The 21501-nt window shown below is 43.5% G+C and overlaps 1 protein-coding gene across 1 annotated transcript in view; it reads left to right on the top strand.

The window, feature by feature from the left end:
- Positions 1-21501, top strand: part of ANO2 (anoctamin 2) — a 153495-nt gene that overhangs the window by 41411 nt on the left and 90583 nt on the right. Inside the window, 7 exon segments of the mRNA XM_048515346.1 lie at positions 682-780; positions 1333-1484; positions 8305-8359; positions 9601-9652; positions 9909-10054; positions 11249-11293; positions 12227-12268. Of these exon segments, the coding sequence (XP_048371303.1) occupies positions 682-780; positions 1333-1484; positions 8305-8359; positions 9601-9652; positions 9909-10054; positions 11249-11293; positions 12227-12268 (591 nt within the window).

The following is a 21501-nucleotide window of genomic DNA, read 5'->3' as shown; positions in this document are numbered from 1 at the left end:
TGCCCTTCTTCCCAGATATTTGACAATTAGCTTGATCTGCAAGGAATCTTGATCATCTTTGATATTATCAGCTAGGGGCATAAGAGGGAGAAACTAAACATGGACACGTATGTGACGTTAATTGATGGTAACAGTGTGATTACAGTTCAACAAGTCTGCTTAATAAGTAATGATACCGATGACAAGTTTTTTGTCTATGCTAATTACAAGGAACAGAATTGTCAACTATTGTTCTGAATTGGAAAAAGTACTGATCGAGATGGCAAGCATTTCTAATCCAGATTGAATAACATACTGATTCAAATCAATCTTAGTTCTAACTTACCTTTCGACAGAAATGGAACAATGACATTTGGAAATATATCTTTTCTTATGGCTCCATCTTTTCACTTTGTCTGCTATTCAAAAAAATATTATGAAAATGATTCATCATGGATTCATTAGTCCCACAAATTAGTTAAAATTTACAAATCAGGTACAGGTCCTTGCTATACAAATCCCAACACCGTTTTCATCCATATGTGGTGGTGACCATCCATGTACAAAAGAGTTTGGGGGCAAAATCATGGAAACTAAACATTTAGATTCATAAGAGATCTTCCACTAAAGCCAAAGGTGAGACTTCTTAATGAAAATGTTGCTGATGTGGTTTTCCATTTTTCCTTTTATCTCATCTCTCAGAATAAGAGCCAGGGTCTAAGCTTTGTCCGGATACATGCGCCATGGAATATACTGACCCGAGAAGCAGAGCTCCTTAAAATAAAAATGCCCACTAAAAAAGTAAGTACCTGGTATTTTAAAAAATTCTTTTGAACGTTGTAGACATGGCATTGGAAAGGGGACATGGAGAGAGAATAAACATGTGCTAGTAAAGACAGTGAACAGGGGCTTTTCTCAGAAAAAGTTTGATGTACCTTGCTGATGGATCCCTTCCTTGGCTTGCAGAAATAACCTCAGTCTGTGTCATATCACAGTGTGGGTGCTTTCCCAACCAAAAGCCGATGTAGAAGAAACAACAGATTCTCTGGCCAATGATGGGCTTATTATGAAGCCCTCTCTAATGCTTACTCATGCGTAGATCTGCTAGCGCTGAATCCCAGCCACCAAAATATTTTCAGGCATTGCAGAGGAACATCACAGAGGTGTGATATGTCTCTTTAAAACCGAACTCAGTTTCCTTAAGCCAGCCTAGAAATGGAGCAGTAATTCTACTCTGGGACCAGTGCAAACTGTACCTGTCCCTGTTCTCACCAGGATGTACCTAGGAACAGTGGCAAATCTGATGCTTTCAGAGTACTCACTTGTTTCATTCATGCTCTTTTGCTTCTTCAGACGTACGAAATAAAAGAGGAAGGGGGAATTGCCAAGAAACTGGGTGAAATATGGCACAAATTTACAGAACCGTTGCAGCCCAAAGTGCCACAGCAAAAGACCACCAAGATGAAGCATTTGTCTTATCCTTTTTCTAGAGAAAAAATCTATTTGTGAGTACTTAACAAAACCCACAGTGTGATTCAATGAAGTATATAACTCAGTGAGAAACGATCTGGTGAATAGCTTTGTGCAAGGACCTGTAGTTCCTCAGTTATTACACTCCATGCAGAACTGTACCATTTCAGAACACAGCTCAGAGAATTGCATGCTTGAATGGTCATACCTTTTGATGAGAGAGATCTGGAAGACTCTAGCATTGAAGGTAACAGCTGGCCTCTTTCCCACTGTATTTCAGTAACCACTGCACAAGGAAATGGTCCAGAAGCCATCAGGGCTCTGCCTCTTTTACTGAATGTATGACACTATTCTAGACTGAGGCAGGCAAGAGGTCCACGTAGACATGTATTATCTGCATCAGCTGGATCTTGAGTGTTTCTGGCTGTGAAAAGCTCTTTCGGAGATTCTGGATGCTCTCTGCATTCAAAGTTGTTCTTTGCTGCAGAGCTATGACACTCCCATGGACAAATATAAAGCTGCCTTATAGTGAGCTGATCATCAGCCCATCTATCTAATGTTTTATTATACCAGCAAGAATACTCTAAGGTCTCATCCAGTCCAGACCTAGATGCCCTTCTGCGCACAAAGCACATACTCAACCAGTGATCTAGGTCCTATAAAACTGCAGACTTTGGTTTGGCTCCAACTTCAGACTGAGCAAGTCATTGCTCAAGCACAGAACTGGTTGTGAACTGCTGAACCCTATTGCTCGCAGGCAACAGTCAAAGATCTTGGTCTTTGCGTCTCGTTTGTTGGCCCTCCAGGGCAACTGCTTGGCCATTGTGTGAAGCAGGATGCTGGACTAGATGGATCACTGGTTTGAACCAGCAGGTCTCTTCTTGCATTCTCAGAACAAAACTGCTTTTAGATTGCCCTTCTCTCCTCCCTCACCTTCTGCACTGCTCCGCTACTTGTCTGGTAGGTACTGTTTTACCTCCAGTACATCAAACACTTCCTGTGCATGAAATAAACAATATATTGAGGAGAATGTTAGGTCAGAAATTTGCTGATTTGATAGTTTCCAAGCAGGTTTTTTTGATGTAGGATCATTCAGATTTGTGATTTCCCTGTCTGCATTCTGAAGAGGTAAAGTCCCAAGAGGAATATTGTGTGTGCTTTTTTTTCTTGAATGGTTGAATTGGGACAGAGTTTCCTCAGATGATGTGAACTGAATTAGTCAGATCCAAACAGTCTTAATGGAATTCTGAAGAAAGTGGAGTTGAGTTATGTTGATTTCAAGCTCAGGTAAGATCTTCCATGGTTTTAAGTTCATAGGGAAGCAGGAATAAGCATGGCCCTGTGGCCCTGAAATTGAGATTTAGGACATGAGTCAATTGATATTTGGCCAAATATCTGAATGAACTGCCTCCAAGAATCATCATTTTATAATAAAATACTAGTGACCTCACAGGAGTGATATCAAGAGTAGATGCATGCAGGCCAAATAGCTGTTAGTGAACATTACCATCATTTTACATGTACACTTTTCTACTCATAACATGTTCTAATAGTGATCACCCATGTTTATTTATTTATTTTTATTTATTTTATTAGTTTTATAGGCCACTGTTCCTTAGTGGCTCAGGGTAGCTTCAAACATGTTCAAATAAATACATAACAAACCATTTATACATTTAAAATCCTATATAAGTGATATTTTGTTTTTGCATATAGTCTATATATCTCTCAGGCTCATTCCGCACATGCAGAATAATGCACTTTCAAACTGCTTTCAGTGCTCTTTGAAGCTGTGCGGAATAGCACAATCCACTTGCAAACAATTGTGAAAGTGATTTGAAAATGCATTATTTTGTGTGTGCGGAAGGGGCCTCAGTTAAGCAAAGCTTTCTTTTGTTTATGATTTCTGAGGTAAACAGGCTGGTCTTTAACAAGATAACTGATCTTACCGTAAAGTGGAGCATAAAGCTATATTTTGCTCGTTACTCTGCAAACAGGATTATATACAAATATACCTGTTGACCTTTATATAGGCCGCTGTTCCTTAGAGACTCAGGGTGGCTTCAAACACATTCAAGTAAATACATAAAAACAATTTATACATTTAAAATCCTATAACATTCAATGGGGAGCATAAAACCTAGTAATCTATGGAGTTTGCTCAAGAGCAGGAGGGGAAAAGGGAAACGGAGAAGGTATGGGGAAATAAGGTATAGGGAAGGTGTGTAGTTCATGGAACTAGGTAATGGAAAGAACCCTATATGTATTAGGTTGGGATTAAAAATGTACATGAATTCTGCAAACAGGCAAATGCTACTCAAGGTTGCACCAGGACCATAAGTCTAATGAACAATGGATCTCTCAAAGAGTTCCACTGAAAAAAAAATTCAGCCTTACTTGAAGAAAAGTGAATATTAGGAATCTGCTTTTAGTTTGCCTCTCGATTTCACTTCCATTCCTTGCCCCTCCTGCCTAGTTGATTTAACTTTCTCGCCATAACCTACTTGTTCAAAGGACTGGCATGTTGATGCTAAAATTACCACTTGTTCTTTTACACGAGTCACATATTTCATTCTTAATGGAAATAGAATACACAGTGCCAGGAACAATGATGGTAGAGGGGTCAGGTCAAGGTGATATCCAGGAGTACTTGGAAAATCTCAACGAATGCGTCTGTAGAGAAGGCAAGGCCTGGAGCATTTGCGTTCTTATGCTCACAGAATGCTTCGGGTTTAGGAAGACCTCTTGTAGGTAGGCCTAGGATCCGACCAGTGTTGGTGCAACATTTTTACTGTCCCACACTGAGAATCAAGTTCCCCAGCATCAGTTTCCAGAGCCTGGGAGTGGACAGCTCCAGGAGTTATGCTGGACAGCTCCCTGAATTTTATGGAGGCTGCCAAGTGGATCAAGGAAGGAATGCCGGGGTGCCATGATAACGCTTCACCAGTGCTGATCCTGCGCGTTGTAGTGGTTAAGAGCAGGTGGACTCTAATCTGGAGCAGTAGGGTTCATTCCACTCTCCTCCACATGAGCAGTGGATTCTAATCTGCTGAACCAGGTTTGTTTCCCCACTCCTACAAACAAAGCCTGCTGGGTGACCTTAGACTGGTCACTGTTCTCTCAGAACTCTTTCAGCTCCACCTACCTCACATGGGGTCTGCTGTGGGGAGAGGAAGGGAAGGCGTTTGTAAGCTGCTTTGAATCTCTTTACGGTTGAGAAAAGCAGAGTATAAATTCAAACTCTTATTTTCTTCATCATCACCCAGTTGTCCCTCCTGAAGCTTCCATTATCCCTGCAGGGAACACCATAAAAGCACCTGCACATTCTTCTGGGTGGAACTAACACTAACTCCATAGAAATAATTAGGATCAGGAAAACAGCCCAGGGAAAAGTGTTAACCACCCACTTATCATACACATGTTGTTGCTCTCTTAGTCATTTGCAGCTTCCTGTGACTTGTGCTAAAATGAAAATTAAAACATCATGTCTCATTTGACCGTGAAGGCCAAATTTGATGTGATTGCAAATGTGCTGCTGTCTTAACATAATGTGCTGCTTTTACTGTGGGCTATGATATCAGGAGGTTCTACATCTTCCCGCCCTTGTTCCTGGCTATCGATCATGCAGGTGGACAAAACACAGGATCTCACAATGGGCGTTTCCCCACTCACCAGGATCCCCCCTAAGCCGCGTGCTGCTCTCAGCGCGCGGCATCCCTGGCACATGCCCGGGCATCCCCACGACCCCGCGCTCTGCACAGGGTCATCAAAAGACGCTGTTTCCTCCAGCGCCAGGGATGCCGCGCGCTGAGAGGGCGCAACAGTGGCAGCGTTGGGGCGACTGCGCTGTCACCGCCCCTGTCGTGGGGAGTGCCGGGGGACCCCGCGTTACTTGAGGAGAGTAGCGCGGGGCTTAAGGTAAGTGGGGAAAGGCCCAGAGTTACAGCGCAAGGTCAGTTCTACTAAACATTGTGGAAGGAGAAACCAGATGGGTGGGAGCTGTTTAGGGCAAGTTGAAGGCTGTGCCTAGTTTGGCCAAAAGTTTCAGAACCTACATAGACTCACTGGGGGGACCTACCTGCTCCCCAGTGTTTTCTACTGAACCAGCCAAACCAAGACATTCACAGCTGCATGACAGGGTAGATTGTGTCCTCCCTACGCAGCTCTTTTTTTATTATTCCTCTGTCGTTAGATTTATGAAAGCAATTAACAGAGTGGCCAACAATAAGCAATCAAAGTATTCCTGCCACCTGGTTTTGTGCCCAAAATAATATTTGGCAGTTCCAGATGATGCTTAATATTTCTTCTGTCTGCCTCATTAGCGGGTGGGTCCCCGCCCTGCTGCTTGATGAATAAGCTTTTTATCGTAAATGGAGTCCTTGGGCAGATCGTGTGTTTCTCTTTCTGACAGTTTTCATTAATGCTGAATTGCATGTCAGGACAGCTAGAGGGAGTGAAACGGCAAAGTCGGTTTTCATCAATGATGCCATCGTGATTTATGAAATACTATTGCCCTTACATAACCGTGGTGGAATGAACGCATGAAAGTAAATGGGAGCTTCTATAGTCATAAACATTTGCCTCAAGGAAAGGTGAAACCCGATCGCCTCCTTTTACTCAAAGATTCCTAGAAATATGCCTTGATTTTATTAGCAAAATCCCCCTGTTGTTGCAGTGGGTTGAATATTTCAGGCCTCTCAGGAGAGTGGGGGACAATGCATCCCTCTAAACTCAGCATCCAGTGTTAGTAGCAGGCTGGGCTACTCAGTGTCATGGCTGAACAGGCAGGATTTAAATCTTGTTAAGGCAGTGGTCTCAAGGACAGCTGTGCACTAATCACAACAAGAAAAAGTCAAGAAGGGGAGTTTGGGTGAGGGATTCTGGTGACTCCAGTCATTTGTCTTTTCCCTTTTTCTGAGCAGCTCCATCCTAAGTCCTGTTTTTGGTCGCCCTGAAATGTGGCTTGTTTCAGTGCTTGGGAATATTTGCAGACGTGGTCATTTATGGAGTAGCAAAAGAAGAAGAAGAGTTTGGATGTATATCCTCCCTTTCTCTCCTGTAGGAGACTCAAAGGGGCTTACAATCTCCTTGCCCTTCCCCCCTCACAACAAACACCCTGTGAGGTGGGTGAGTACAAGAGTTGAGACATGTCAATCAGTTGTGGTTTTCAAGCTGATGCTGGCTAGTTATCCCTCACTTAATGTAGTCCACCTGGCACTGACTTCTGAGGTAGTTGGAATAGATTGGGTTTCTAGCAGCTCTCTGCCACACATTACTGAAAGGGGCAATTGCTGGCAAAGAGCAGAGTCTGGATCTGATGTTAGCCACCCCAGGTAGTTCTATGGACCTTTAATTTGACAGGGTTCTTTTTTGACCCACTAGTTCTGATAAAATCCAGGATCAGTAAGTGTGAGCCAGTCACTTGGCTTCTAGAAGCTGCCTCTCCGTCTTCTCACTCCTATTTCTTAGGCTCATTCCGCACATGCAGAATAATGCACTTTCAAACTGCTTTCAGTGCTCTTTGAAGCTGTGCGGAATGGCAAAATCCACTTGCAAACAGTTGTGAAAGTGGCTTGAAAACGCATTATTTTGCGTGTGCGGAAGGGGCCTTAGTTTCTCAGTTTCTCACGTCTTTCTCTGGGTGCTTTATTTTTTCTTTATTCCATTTTTGAGCTTCTTGTAAGTTTTTTTTTTGGGGGGGAGATCTGAAGCATGACATTTAACTGAACGATTATAACAACATTTCCGCCTCCCTCCCCCCCCCCAAGAAGAAAAGAGGTGAAGCTTTTTTTCTTATTGTCAGATTGGACTTATACAGTGTGAAGATATTAGCAAGACACCCAGCACATCAAACAGAACCCATGCTTTTCTGATCATAGCTCCCACCCTATAGAACAGGCTCCTGAGAAATTTAGATGGGGATGTTCCTTAGTGGTATTAAGGGATGTGCTTAGCTTGGCCTTTAATGGGGTGTAGGTGGCAAGCATTATTGGAGGAGGGAGTTAATGTGGGGTTTTATGATGTTTTATTTGAATTTGTAACCTGCCTTGAAAGTCCAGGTATAATTATTTCCATTAATTAAACAAATAAAATTCACTCAGGGTCCCAGGGAGTGTGTGGGGTCCCGGTGTCCTGGCTGCCTGCCAGCTGCCGGTGTCAGGTTATAGCCTCTCTCTCAGCTCCAAGTGACAACAAGCCAGAGGAATTTCCACAAGTGAAGTCAGGCCTCCTGAGGTCCAGGAAGCTAGAGGAGTTGCAAAAAGCCAGTAGTTTGGTCCAAGGTCAGGTTTCCACGAATCTATCACTGAGATGTCAGGTTCAACATTTTTTCAACTCAGCGCATCCATGCCCAGCAACTCCTCTCAAGAGACTTTATAGCCACGCACCAGGACGTCATGCATCGGGCTGAGCTCCTCTGCCTCTCAGGAGTAACCCTGCAAAGACTCATCTTTGCAATCATTGTGCAGTTGTTGTTGAGCAGCAGAGTGCACAATGCACCACCTGTACCTCTGATCTCAGTCTTCTCCTGGACAATTCCAAGGGGGCTGGCGACTCTGGGAAGCTGGGGCTGTGCAGTTGGCCCACCCTTGCTGATTTGGAGTCAGAAGGCAGAGGTGCCTTTGAACTGATGGTTAGCTCCACCTGACCTCCCTTCTGGTCACCTGCTGTCAGCCATGGACTGGCCACACAGGGTCCCCCCAAGGAATCCTCCCTTTCCCTGATCTCAGGCTGGTTTGACACTGGGATTGCTCTCAGTTTGGTGCTCTGACTCCTATACTTTTGTCAGGATATAATGGGGTGGTGGAAGAAAAATGTGAGGACAATATATCTGATCCAGTTTCTCATTGCTTCCAGGTACAATGTTCAAGACAAAGATGCATTTTTTGACAATGCTACACGCAGTCGAATAGTAAGTCAGTTCTGGCGGGATGTGACCTTCAGAAACCCTCTGGTCTTTTGAACTTGTTAGTAAAAGTTCTGTACCACATTATAGATGGGCCTGGCTCAGTAATGGTCCAAAAGATCCATGCCCTATTAATCTTCCAGTTGAATTTTTGGCAATGGGAGAGAAAAAATAGAGGGAAATAAAGGGAGTAAAGAAGCAATGGCAGCAGGATGGATTGGTTGCAGAAGTAGCGATGTGCATCTGGAAGTTGTTTTGCTTCATAGAAAGGTCCAAAAATTTAAGTCAAAGATAAATGAAGGACCCCTCAGTTTTGTAGAGGTTATGGACAACTTTGGTGGACTGACAAAAGCCAATGGGTGCCACCACAAAATGGCTGCCAAGAAAAGCAGGACTACTGACAAAATGGCTGCTGTAGGCAATTACAAAATGTTGGAAGCTGTCCTTTGATGGATACTACTATTTCTGAATGGGCATACCCTACAGACTCGAAGCTGATGCTTCCTGGAGTCTTCTGATATCCCCCTCACCTGACTTTTGACCCCTGCCCCCCAATTCTGTTCGCAGGCCTCTCTTTTCCTGTAGAAGCATGTTTGGGACCATTTTGGGCTCCAATATGAGGAGAGATTCTAAAAATTCTTGGGACTTTTTAAAAAAGTTGATGTTATATTGCTATAGTATTATGATGTTAGACACATCGATTTCAACACAGTAGTAGTTAATAGCTTTAATTATTTTATAAAGTTAATCTCCATCCATTTTCCCGAGGAAAGGTATTGGTGAAACATTTCTCATAACATTGCAACCAAAAGAGAAATAGTTTTAATGGAAGGTGACAACTAGTACATTCTTGCAATAGATTATCATTATACTGGTATATCACTATAGCATTATAGATATTACTGACTAAAAATAATAAGCCTGAAAAAACTTTCAGTGATAGCAGAGAATTGGCAACCATGGAGGTCTGAGGAAAATGAGGGGAAAACTTCCGTGTAGATCCTCCACTGCTGCGATAACAGCTACAGCAATAGTAGATGCCGAATATTATCAATTTAGAAGCAGCCTTGTTATATCTGAGGGAAATGTGTATTTTATGAGGAGAACAGTAGTGAACTACTGCATTAAGAAGTTCTCTACAGTAAAATCATATATAGTTGACATCTCCTTTATGTCGATATTGATTTCTGACTTTTGCTAGAATATACAATCTATACAATTTCATTATCTTCCTTTTTCAAATATAGGTACATGAAGTTTTGAAGCGTACATATAGTACAAAAGCCAAAAACAGTATGGGTAAGAATTTACTTCTTTTAACAATATGTTACCTTTGAAGCAGCTTTTTTTGTGTGAATATGTTTGAGGAATTAATTTAAATTATGCATCTGGCAAGCATATAAAATTGCATTCACAGTGCATTCTGGTCTGTCCAAATAGCCTGGGACCAATCCCAAACATCTGGATAATCAGTAGTTAAAGTTGTGAGATATGATTTACAGCGCTGCAGGGATGAAAGCAGGGGTGTCTTGTTTGCTTGTGTATGTGGCCAGAGGTCCCCGCGTTTTGGCTTGTCTTGATACCTCGCTGAAATTTGTGATCAGCATGACCTTGACCCCTCTTCAGACTCAGGGGAGAGATGGAGTCTCACATCTGAGGTTGAGCTTTGGAGATGTTCTGAGAGCCAAAGGACAGCACAAAGTCAGTATCAATCCTTCTTCTCAGCTCCAAGCTCAAGGAGGAGGGTGAAGAAGGCTCATTCCAGTCTTAGGGCGTTTCCCCACTTGCCACGACCCCCCTATGCCACGCGCTGCTCTCGGTGCGCATCATTTCTGGCACGCGCCTGGGCTTCCCCACGACCCCGTGCTCTGCGCGGGGTCATCAAAACACGCCGTTTGGGAGAGCGCCAGGAATGACGCGTGCTGAGGGGGCGCGACAGCAGCAGCGTCGAGGCGGCTGCATTGTCGCCGCCCCTGTAGTGGGGAGTGCCGGGGGACCCCGTGCTACTTGACTACAGTAGCGCGCAGCTACTGGTAAGTGGGAAAACGCCCTTAGTTGCGGTGCAAAATGAGTGCCTGTATGCAAATGATGTTTATAAATGCACTAAATGGAGACAGTAAAGAAGCAATGGCAGCAGGATGGATTGGTTGCAGAAGTTGCGATGTGCATCTGGAGGTTGTTTTGCTTTATAGAAAGGTCCAAAGATTTAAGTCAAAGATAAATGAGGGACCCCCTCAGTTGTGAAGGACCCCTCACAAATTTCAGCAAATGTACTGACATCTGTAGACCGATGGACATCTATGGACCGATGTCTTACCTATGTACATGCTGTTTTACATAGGAAACAGAAGGTCAGGCCTTGCTCTGAGGAGCATGTAGGGTTCCCAATCCCAGGTTGGAAAATTCCTAGAGATTTAGGATACAACCTGGGGTAGTAGGAGTTTAGGGAAGGAGCTCAGTAGGAATGTGATGCCACAAAGTCCACCTCCAAAGCAGCCATTTACTCCAGGGAAACTAATCTAATTAGTCTGGACCAGGGGGCTGCAACCTGCGGCTCTCCAGATGTTCATGGACTACAATTCCCATCAGCCCTTGGTGGCAGGAATTGTAGTCCATGAACATCTGGAGAGCCGCAGGTAGCAGACCCCTGGTCTGGACATTAGTTGGGGGCTTTGTGTCTGCATCACGGTTCTAAGGAGAAACAGAAAATATGCAGCATGTGGTGTTGGAAATTGAAGCCTACTTCCTGATAATTTCAGTATTAAATATTTCTAAAGCAAGTTGGTAGACTTTATAGTTAAAGAGAGATGCTCAAAAGTTTGTGGGCACTGTCTGATGAAACTATTGGCACTGATCAACTTTTATTTGCTTTTTTAGGTATTAACTCGTTAATAGCAAAAAAATGTTCATTTACTTAAAACTGCCTATCCCTTCATGGATGTGAGGGTATACCCCTTGTCAAAAAAAAAAAAAAAAAAAAAAAAAAAATATCTTCCTGGCTAAGAACCTAGTTGCTTTTTAGCATAAGAGATGCTGGAGGATGTGAGAAGAAGTACTGTTAAGAAGCTGCCTCCTTGTTTTGGCTCTAACACTGTAGAAGCAGACACATCTAAGGCACTTGGACATCCTTCATGGGGGATGTGACATGGTCTCCAGAGAAAAGGCAAATTAGAAAAAAAAGTCCTGAGTGCAGCAATGTTTGAGTAGTAGTCTCTCTATGCTGAACCTACATGCAGGGATGTACCGTCCAAGGGGACCTATGGGGTTAAATGTCCTTGGGCTGCAGCCATTTAGTCATGTGGGGGATGGAAAATCACCCCGTCCCACCCCACCCTTCCTCCTGCCCCTCAGGTCCATACACTGACTTCAAGACAAGTGACTTGCAGATTTGGTGTAACAGTGCTGGTGGCCGCAGCTTGCAGGCGCCACTGTGTTCAGATTTGTGAGTTGGGGCATGTTCTATAATGTGATGGTGACTTTGAGATGACCTGTTGCAAAAAAAAAGTTGTTTGGTCGTGGTGAGGGAGGGCGCCCATACAGGGGTAGGGCGGAAAACTCAGATTTTGCACCGGGCTACATTTTCCCTAGATACGCCTCTGCCCACATGACATTAGATACTATGCTTGCCAGTAAAGCTAACACCATGCTGGTACTTCATTGCCCAGATATTATTAAATATAAAGTATTTAAAGCATTAATTTACTGCATTGGTAACAAAGAATTACATTAAGAATTGTGTCAAGGGGGAAAAAAAGGAGAATGTTTGATTAATGCTTCTCTAAATTAAAATATATTATACTATTCACTAGGGCTCCCCCCCCCCCCCCCCGTTCCTTCTTACAATGTTTCTTACCACTGGCATTGTATTTTCAGGGTGAATATGATGGTGAAAGTGATGAGATGAACGAAAGAAAGGTAAAATACTTTATATCCTCAACTCATTCTTGGATTTGTAGGTGTTAATATGTTACTGCAAGAAAGTTTATCATTCATGTTAGATACAATCCATGTTTCTGCAACTATATGATTTCCATTCACATTCATGGATTTTGCACAGAATTTCCTGTTAGAAAAGACCTATACTGTGAAACTCTTTATATTGTTTTTTTTCCCATGCATTTGTCTTGAATCTAATTAATTGATGTTTACAGGATTCTCTCAGAAGACTTTGGCAGGCCTAGGCTAGTTACAGATGCATCCCAGATAAAGGGTTATGCAACTGCGTGCAGAATTGTAACCTTAGAGAGTAATCAATGAAGTTATCAGGGAACAAAAACATTGCTGTACTTGGTAAGGATTAGTGGGTCAACAAGAATATGACTGATAGAAGTTATATGGTAGATGGGAACAGAGGAAATACACTCAACATTGTCCCAATCTGAACTATAACAGCGTTAAAAATCCAAAAGCAAGATAGCTGGCCTGGTAGGGAAAGAGAAGCAAGTTTTCAGAAGGCATTCATGGTCAGACACTCAGCTTTCACTGTCTTCCTCCATACTTAGGGCCAAAACGCATGTTGCATGTGACACACATTCCATCAGAAGTGCCTGACCCAACTCTCAGTCGCATGTTCATGTGAGAATTAACGTTTGAATTCCTCTCCGTTGCCCAGCACAGCTCCATGCCAGGAGAAATGACTGCAGGGAGTCAGGCTCCATGTACCTGTCCCAAGTCCATCCTGAAGCTCTTGTTCCCCTTCACAATATGTGGAGCTGTGTGTAACCATGGACCTGGCCCACCCACCCTAGCAGAGGGAGGGGGAGGGAGTGGTGGCCAGGTCCAGGGTGGCATGCATCCCATCCCCTTTCCTCCCCTCCCTTGCATGCCACCCCTCCCTCCCCTTCCCTTGCATGCTACCCCTCCCTCCCCCTCCCTCCGTGAGGGTAGGTGACCAGGTCCATATTCCAGGGCCCCTCCCCTCTGATGCCACCCCTCCTTCCCTCCCCTCCCTTGCATGACACCCTTCAATCACTCCCCTCCCTTACATGCCACCCCTAGGGTGTGTGGGCCAGGTCCATGGTTAGTATCCACGTGAGCATGACTAAGTCAGGTGTTTCAACTTGTGTCCCATATAATATGTATTTTGGCCCTAAGGATCATGTGGGTGAAGTTGTGGGAAGTGGGGTACTGTTTGGGGGTGGACAGAAACACCGAAACAAAGAATACTTTGGAAGCAAAGAAAAGTTTTGGAAGTAGAATTTCATGAGTGTGTGACTTTATATCTTAAAGGTTTCAGGAAAGCACCTGTGAGAATTCACAAGAGAGAGGAAATCATAACCCTCCCATTAGCCCCTCTTTATCTGGCTTCCTTCTGTCTGTCTGCACCAGTTCTTCTTTCCTCTGACTTGTTACCCCATACTCACTTTGCTTCCTCCCCCATGCTGGACCTTTGAGAGTCCGGTCCTGCTGTCATTTCCAATTCCGCCCATCTCTCTCTCTGTTACCACTTTCCTCTCCTCACTCATAACCTCCTTCTCCTCTCTCTTATCATTTTTGCTGCTGCTGCAGCCACATCTTGGCAAAGCAACCTCTCACAACAGCAGATGCCTCATTGTTGTGATGGGTTGCCAAGGCAACCCAAAATGGCAGCTGAGATCTCTTGAAGTGCTCTCATGAGATCTTGGCAGGGAAGGAGTTCAGTTTTGTTCTGTGGTGCACATAGACACTTCTAACGTGGGAAGGAAAAATTGACAAATCCAAATCCAAAGAGATTTTTCTCTGGGTGAGCAAGAATATCCTGCGTGGCTCCCTCTTGCAGATATTTAACTTGCCTGTTAGGCAGATGATACTTTGAATTACAGAAATGGATACAAAAATCATATCATGGATACAAAACCAGTTCCCTGGCTCAGGACAAAATGCCCCATAAGAATAAGACTTATTGATTCTCAATATCTGCCTGCCCGATATCCTGAGAGTACATGTAAGAAGGGCACGATGAAGACAGCTATTTTCTAATTCCTGCCTACCCCACACCAAGGTGTTTCTAATAATCTGATGTTTTTAAACATAGAAGTTCCATTAGCCATTTATACATAGACATTTTCTCCATTCATTAACCATACCAGTAAGGTCACAGTATCCTGCGGCAATGTATTCCATAATGATCCACAGTTTGGAGATGCACTTCATTTCTCTGTCTCAAACCCTCTGCTTTTCAGCAGCAAATTCCTTTTTTTAAATACAAGATCAGCATGATTTCTTTGTATTCATTATCTCCATAGCATTCAAGAGCTTATCTAAACCCTTCTTCAATTATCTTCTTTTCCCAAGTGAAAAATCCCCACATTTTTAAGCTTTTCGTCATTAGGAAGATGCCCTGAAGGCCTATATTATTCTTCCAGGACATTTCATTTGAGCTGAGAAGACTGCAACTGCATAATGTTTCTCAAATTGAGGTGCACCTATAAGTCCATGAAACATCTGTTAACAAACTTGCTATTTACAGGTTGCCTTCCCTACTCATCCACTGAATTATTCCACTTTGGTGTATGTGTAGAGACCGGCTCCTGTAGATTGAACTGCTGGAACACATGAAGTTGCTGTCCTGCACTGTGGACTCTGTAGCATGTTCTCTGTGCTCTCGCCTGGCCTGGCTCAGTTGTAGGGTTGCCAATTTCCAGGCGGGGCCTGAAGATCTCACAGACTCATAACTGTGCTCCAGTCTACAGAGTTTGGTTCCCCTGGAGAAAATGGCTGCTTTGGAGGAGGGACTTGATGGGATAATCCCCTCCCCTCCCCAAACCCTGCAATCTCTTGGAATTTCTGAATCCGGAGCTAGCAACCCTGGTGTGATATCACGGAGCTATACACAACCCACCCACTAGCCCCAGTCTTTCTTCTGTCTTTAGTAGCTCTAGTGGACGGTTGTCAGGTATCTATCTATCTATCTATCTATCTATCTATCTATCTATCTATCTATCTATCTATCTATCTATCTATCTATCTATCTATCTATCTATCTATCTATCTATCTACCTATCTACCTATCTACCTATCTACCTATCTACCTACCTACCTACCTACCTACCTACCTACCTACCTACCTACCTACCTACCTACCTACCTACCTTCCTTCCTTCCTTCCTTCCTTCCTTCCTTCCTTCCTTCCTTCCTTCCTTCCTTCCTTCCTTCCTTCCTTCCTTCCTTCCTTCCTTCCTTCCTTCCTTCCTTCCTTCATGTAAGCATTAAACACTTATGTAAACACTTTGGACCCAATCCAGTGGGAACTTCACCTATACAAGATGCTACTGAAATGAACAGGAACTCCTCAAAAGCACACTTGTTAAAATCAGCCATGTCTTATACAGAATAATTTGCTGATATCGTTCCCACATAAAGAATTAGACAAGCACAACATCTGACCACTAAGGGGTGCTGAAAATCCACTAATGGGTAACATATAACCAAAGATGCATAGGAATAGGTAAGGCCAGACTGAACCGGAGCATCTATTTATCATCTGCAAAATGAAATGCAGGATGAAACTAACTCAAAGGTAGCTGCAGCTTTCTTCTGAAGGGTGAAATGAAAAAAACAGCAGCCCATCTGTAAGGACTCACTGGATAACATGGCAAAGGAGGAAAACACTGCTTTAAGAGAATTAATGCCTGGAAAAATATTCACCCTACATTTTGGGCTGTCCTTTTTATCCTGCCCATTTAGGCCCTGTTATGAAGTGTTAAGTATTGAAAACATAAAAGGTACTTTCCAGAAATACTGCATTGATTACTCACATATGTTTCTTCTGCCCAGCCGTAAGACTCAACTGTAGGATTTCTACGTATAACATCATCTGTTTTCTATCTGAACCTGAATAGCTTCAGTGTTTAATTTCCTGAAAAGCCCTGATCAGATTTAAAGGGAAGGGAGACATTTTTAAAAACCTATTTTCTACCCCTGTTCACCCCTTCCTTTTTATGATGGTGTCCCCTTTAAGGTATCTATGCAATTTCGACTCCTTTGCCGGCAGTGTGTGGCCCCCCAGACAAAGGTAGACTCATACCGGCTGGCTTGCATTGCCATATAAGGAAGGTCTGTTGATAAAGATTTATGTGCCAGCTCATAAAGCAAAAGGTAATCCTAATTAACCCTCTTCAGGCTCTCTCCTTGTGGTAAGGGCCCCTGTGAAGCACAGGCTTTCATGGATGTCCAAGAAGAAGCATTAGGTAGAGCTCACACATGCTCAAAGACTGCTCACAATGAGCCAAGGAATTGCTTGAGCTGACCGAGAGGTCTTTTTCCAATTGCAAAATCCCTGTAGATGAAATGTTTAGAAGCACAGGTTTTTAAAGGACTCCGGGGAATGTGCATCAAGCATGCTAACCTTTTGAAACCTTAAAAAAAAACCTCCTCTCCAGTTCTCCTTGGTACTGCTGATGCTGCTCACACAGACGCCTGCCAACTTTTCCTAGATGGACACACTTTTCTGTAGTGAAACACTTCTCAAACCAAAAATCACCGCCTGCACCTGCTCTTGCAGCCTATTATTCCACATCACCACTCTGTTCTCCACTTGCTCTAGACTGTATTCATTCCTCTGAGTACCTTTTCTTTAAAAGGTACTGCAGTAGTTCCCCGCAAGCACTGGGTCATAAATGAAGTAAACAAATAATTTTGCTCTTAGGGCTTTGTCAGATATTATGCTGTCATTATTTTCAGTCTGGAAGCAATGATTTCAGAGGGATAAAAATGTTTCCTAAGAGTGTATTTGTTGGTACGAATATTTTTTCTCAAACCTGTTTGGTACCGTCGTTCCCTCTAATCTGATTCTGCTTCATATCAGCATACATCCCCCCCCCCCCCGCTTCTTTCTGGGTTAGTCCCATGAGCAATCATAGTCAAGATGTTTTAGCTATAGGCTCATGTCTCTGAGGACAGAAAGGGCAATGTTTCCCAGATTCATTTATTGGACAATCTAGCTAATAAGGTATCACTTACCTACATAGCCAAATAACTTTGGCTATATCTGAGTTTTACACACACACACGCACGCACGCACGCACGCACGCACGCACACACACACCCATTCCCCCGTATGAGCAGTTGTTCTCCTCCACCTTGACCAAAAAATGTTTTTTGCACCAGGCCAGTGTATGGACTGGGGGGGAGAAGGGAGGGTGTGGGGGCAATTTTCCAGGAGCCCCTATGTGACTAAATAGCAGCAGCCCGGGGACATTTGACCCCATATGTCCCCCTGAGCGATACGCCCCTGGGAAGGCAAGCAGTTGGGAAGGACAGGTGTCATAAATGAATGGGCAAATACTGCTGCTGAAAAGCTATTGGGGAAGGGCATTTTTCCATTGTCTGAAAACAGTTTCCCAATGCTGTGAATTCCTTCAGCACAGCAATACAGTTATCCCTTCCACATCATGAGGGTTAGGGGCATATCACCTGCCGTGATCTGGAAATCTACATAAAAATTTTTGGTCCTCCCTTTGTACCAGAGAATAAGTCTGATTTTTTTTCCTTTTCCTTTTATTTTAACTTTTAAAAAGAAATTGTGCATATTTATGTTATAAAAAGATCAAATATGTTAATATTATACAATACTATAAATATATTCTATGCATTTCTTTTTCTGTGTCACCTGCTGGCCTTTGTGTGTCATCTGCTGCTTCAGCAAACCCTCCTAAAATTCTCATTTAATTTCTTAAGCCAACCCACAATACATAAAAACTGTGATGGGGAAAGTCATGATGTGAAAGGGATGACTGAACTTCCCAACAGATCTGAGTTTGTAAGCCCCTTTGAGTCTCCTTGCAGGAGAGAAAGGGGGATATAGATTCAACTCTTCTTCTTCTTCTTCTTCTTCTTCTTCTTCTTCTTCTTCTTCTTCTTCTTCTTCTTCTTCTTCTTCTTCTTCTTCTTCTTCTTCTTCTTCTTCTTCTTCTTCTTCTTCTTCTTCTTCTTCTTCTTCTTCTTCTTCTTCTTCTTCTTCTTCTTCTTCTTCTTCTTCTTCTTCTTCACTTTATCATTCTCCTTTCTTGCTAAGACTCAAGGCGGATTGCATAGTCTAAACCAAAGCAGTCAGTAGGATGAGACGTCTAATAAGCAATGTATCAGGAAAAGGATTACAAGGAAAAGGATTACAGAGCATATGTTCTTGAACATCTTCAGCAAACATCTTCTGCTGTCTTGTTTCGGGATTACACAGAAGGATAGCAGGAAGCATTTTATTTGAGATTGTCTGTGAAGGAAGAATATCTGTGATATGGGTAAAAATAATCAAACATAATTGTGTTGTAGTATGTCATCAGACATAAGAATTTAAAATGAACCTCATAATTATTTAAGATGTGTGAAATAGTAAGCTGAGCCTCTCTGAAAGCTGAGGGGGCCTATGAGTATGGGGTGGCACAATAAATCTGCAGGAAACCGGAACGTCTGATATGTTTAAAGTTTCTGCTGGGCTGCCATGTTAGTCCATCCTTGCTCAGTAGCCCCTTAGAGATCAACAAAACTTTCCAGCTGATAAACTTCCATGAGGCAAAGCTCACTTTATGGGATACCTGTCTGATGGGGTGAGCCTTGACTCACGAAAGCTTATACCCTGCCATGTTTAACATTACTTAATTTATAAATTGAATTGGATTTCAAGTCCCAAACACTCATTTAAGGTCCTAGAGCAGTGGTGGCGAGCCTATGGCTTTCCAAATGTTCATTCCCATCAGCCCCTGCCAGCATGGCCAATTGTAGTCCATGAAGTGCCATAGGTTCATGGGAATTGTAGTCCATGAAGTGCCATATGTTCGCCACCATGGTCCTAGAGTCTCAAATGAGCACTGACTAATATTATGATGTTATGATGGGTTAGATACAACCAACTTTTTTGCAGTTAAAAGGATATCCAAAAAAGGCTAAGCTGGGGATCATGGGGCCTAGGGGGACAAAATTCATGTGGGGTGTGTAATAAGAATGAACTGTGTCAAGACTAAGGCCCCTTCCACACATACAGAAATATGCACTTTCAATCCACTTTCACAATTGCTAGACACAGTGTGTACCAGACTTCTCTCTGTCCTATACCTCTGAAGATGCCAGCCACAGATGCAGGAACAAGATCTACCAGATCACGGCCACACAGCCTGGAAAACCCACCACAACCAGTTGAATCCGGCTGTGAAAGCCTTCGACAATACACTTTCACAATTGTTTGCAAGTGAATTTTGCTATTCCGCACAGCTGCAAAGTGCATTGAAAGTGGATTGAAAGTGCATTATTCTCTGTGTGCGGTGGGGCCTAAGTGGAGAGCCTGTGGGAGCCAACCCTTTATTAATTGGATCATCTAACTAACAGTGCATTGGTATTGAAGCTACAGTTTATTCATTCCTCATATTCTTTTAGGTTACTTCACAAACAGGCTTTTAAGAATGCCTTGATATTAAGCTGCCTGCGTCCCTGTCAAATGCAGTGTCTTCTTCTGTGCTAAGAGGTTGTGAGTCTTAAAACAGCTCTGGAATTAGGTTCTTTTTAGTCCTTTAGCCTCCATAAAAGGTGTTGGGAAAGAAGAGGCAGGAACTGGTTAGCAGCTAATCATGGAGGAGTGAAGGGTAGTCTGCAGAGACTCAAAGGAACACTTCTTCCCATGCAGCAACAGGAATGGCTTGCAATGAAGGATTGAAAACATGTGCCAGGCTAGGCAAGAGCGGATGTCCCATTTCCTCTTCTTGCCCCACACGTAGCCCAATCTGCTTCTGAAGCAAATTGCTTGCTGCAAGCTGGTCTTCACTTGCACCTTCTTCCATGTATGTATGCTTGTTGCCGTCGACAGCAGGGTGGTGGTGGTGAGAACAGCGGCAAGGGGAGAAGGTTATGAAATGAGAATCCGCTCTGTGTAACTGGTTCAGGACAGGAATCATCTTGCAATTTCCCTTCTCCTGATCCTTGTGGAATAACAAGGTGGAATACCAATTTATATTTTCCTAAATAAAAACAATAAATGCTAATTATTTTCAAAAACTAAATCGCAAAATTAGGGGAGAGAGGAAGACACCCTATACATTGATCATGCATCCCACCTGGGAAGGAGGGGGAGCCCAAATCTCTCACAAAGGCAAGCTAAGAACAGCAATGGCCGAAAAAGGAGCTGCCCCTATGGTAGTGGTGGTGAACCTTTGGCAATCCTGATGTTATGGACTACAATTCCCATCAGCCCCTGCCAGCATGGCCAATTGGCCATGCTGGCAGGGGCTGATGGGAATTGTAGTCCATAATATCGGGGGTGCCAAAGGTTCGCCACCACGGCCCTATGGCAAATACAGGCAGAGCTCTCAGCATATGGTACTAAACACATACTGTATTGTGTAAATCACCCTCTCCCATAAAACTCAGCTTCCTCTATGATAAATCTTTGGAACTCATGCCTACTGGAATTGTGCCCTCTCACAGCATACCATCTGATATTAGCCAAAAAAATATGTAAAGACCTTTTGGAAGTAAATCCTGGTTCAGTTTTTAAACTCTTCTAAACAATTGTTATTGTTGCAGTTATATTAGTTTCATTCTACTTGTATTTTATTTTGTTTGTGATCCACTTTTCATAAACTGGAAAGAGACCATATAAATAAATGGTCTCAATCAATAAAATACAGAAAAAGTCCTTTGCTGTAGATGGTGAGACTCCCTCGCTCAATAAGTACACCACAACGACAGGCTGGAAAGGAATGGGCCGCAGCCCGTTTATTAAACAACAAACATATAAACAAGAACTATTTACATCAGAGGCTGAAGGCGACAGCAGGTCGCTTTATCACATCCTGTAATGAATGGGAAACTGGCGGGAAGGGAAGCCCAGAGATCATACTCCTGAATGCTTCCACACTTCCCGCCCCTGCTGAGGAGACGGGCACCGGCTGAGCCCCGTAAGGCCGCCCCAGCCCGTCTTTCCTCCCGTGCTTGCTGGGGTGTGGGGCACGGCTAAGCCCATGGCTGCCTACCCGGCCCAACCCAGCCTCCCTGGGGTGTCGAGACGCTGACCCGGCCTGTCAGCCTCGCCAGCCTGCCCGCCCCACCGCTCCGGCCTCATAGAGCAGAAGCCTGGGAGCTCCAGCCGGAGAGGCTCTCGTTCTCTCCCAGATGTGCGACAATCGTTGCAAAACCCTCGCCAGGATCTGTGACAGTAAGGACCCAAAAAATCTCCGTAACCC

This window comes from Sphaerodactylus townsendi, linkage group LG14, assembly GCF_021028975.2.
Source record: "Sphaerodactylus townsendi isolate TG3544 linkage group LG14, MPM_Stown_v2.3, whole genome shotgun sequence".
In the NCBI taxonomy this organism is placed as follows: domain Eukaryota; kingdom Metazoa; phylum Chordata; class Lepidosauria; order Squamata; family Sphaerodactylidae; genus Sphaerodactylus; species Sphaerodactylus townsendi.
This window is presented reverse-complemented; position numbering and strand designations above follow the sequence as displayed.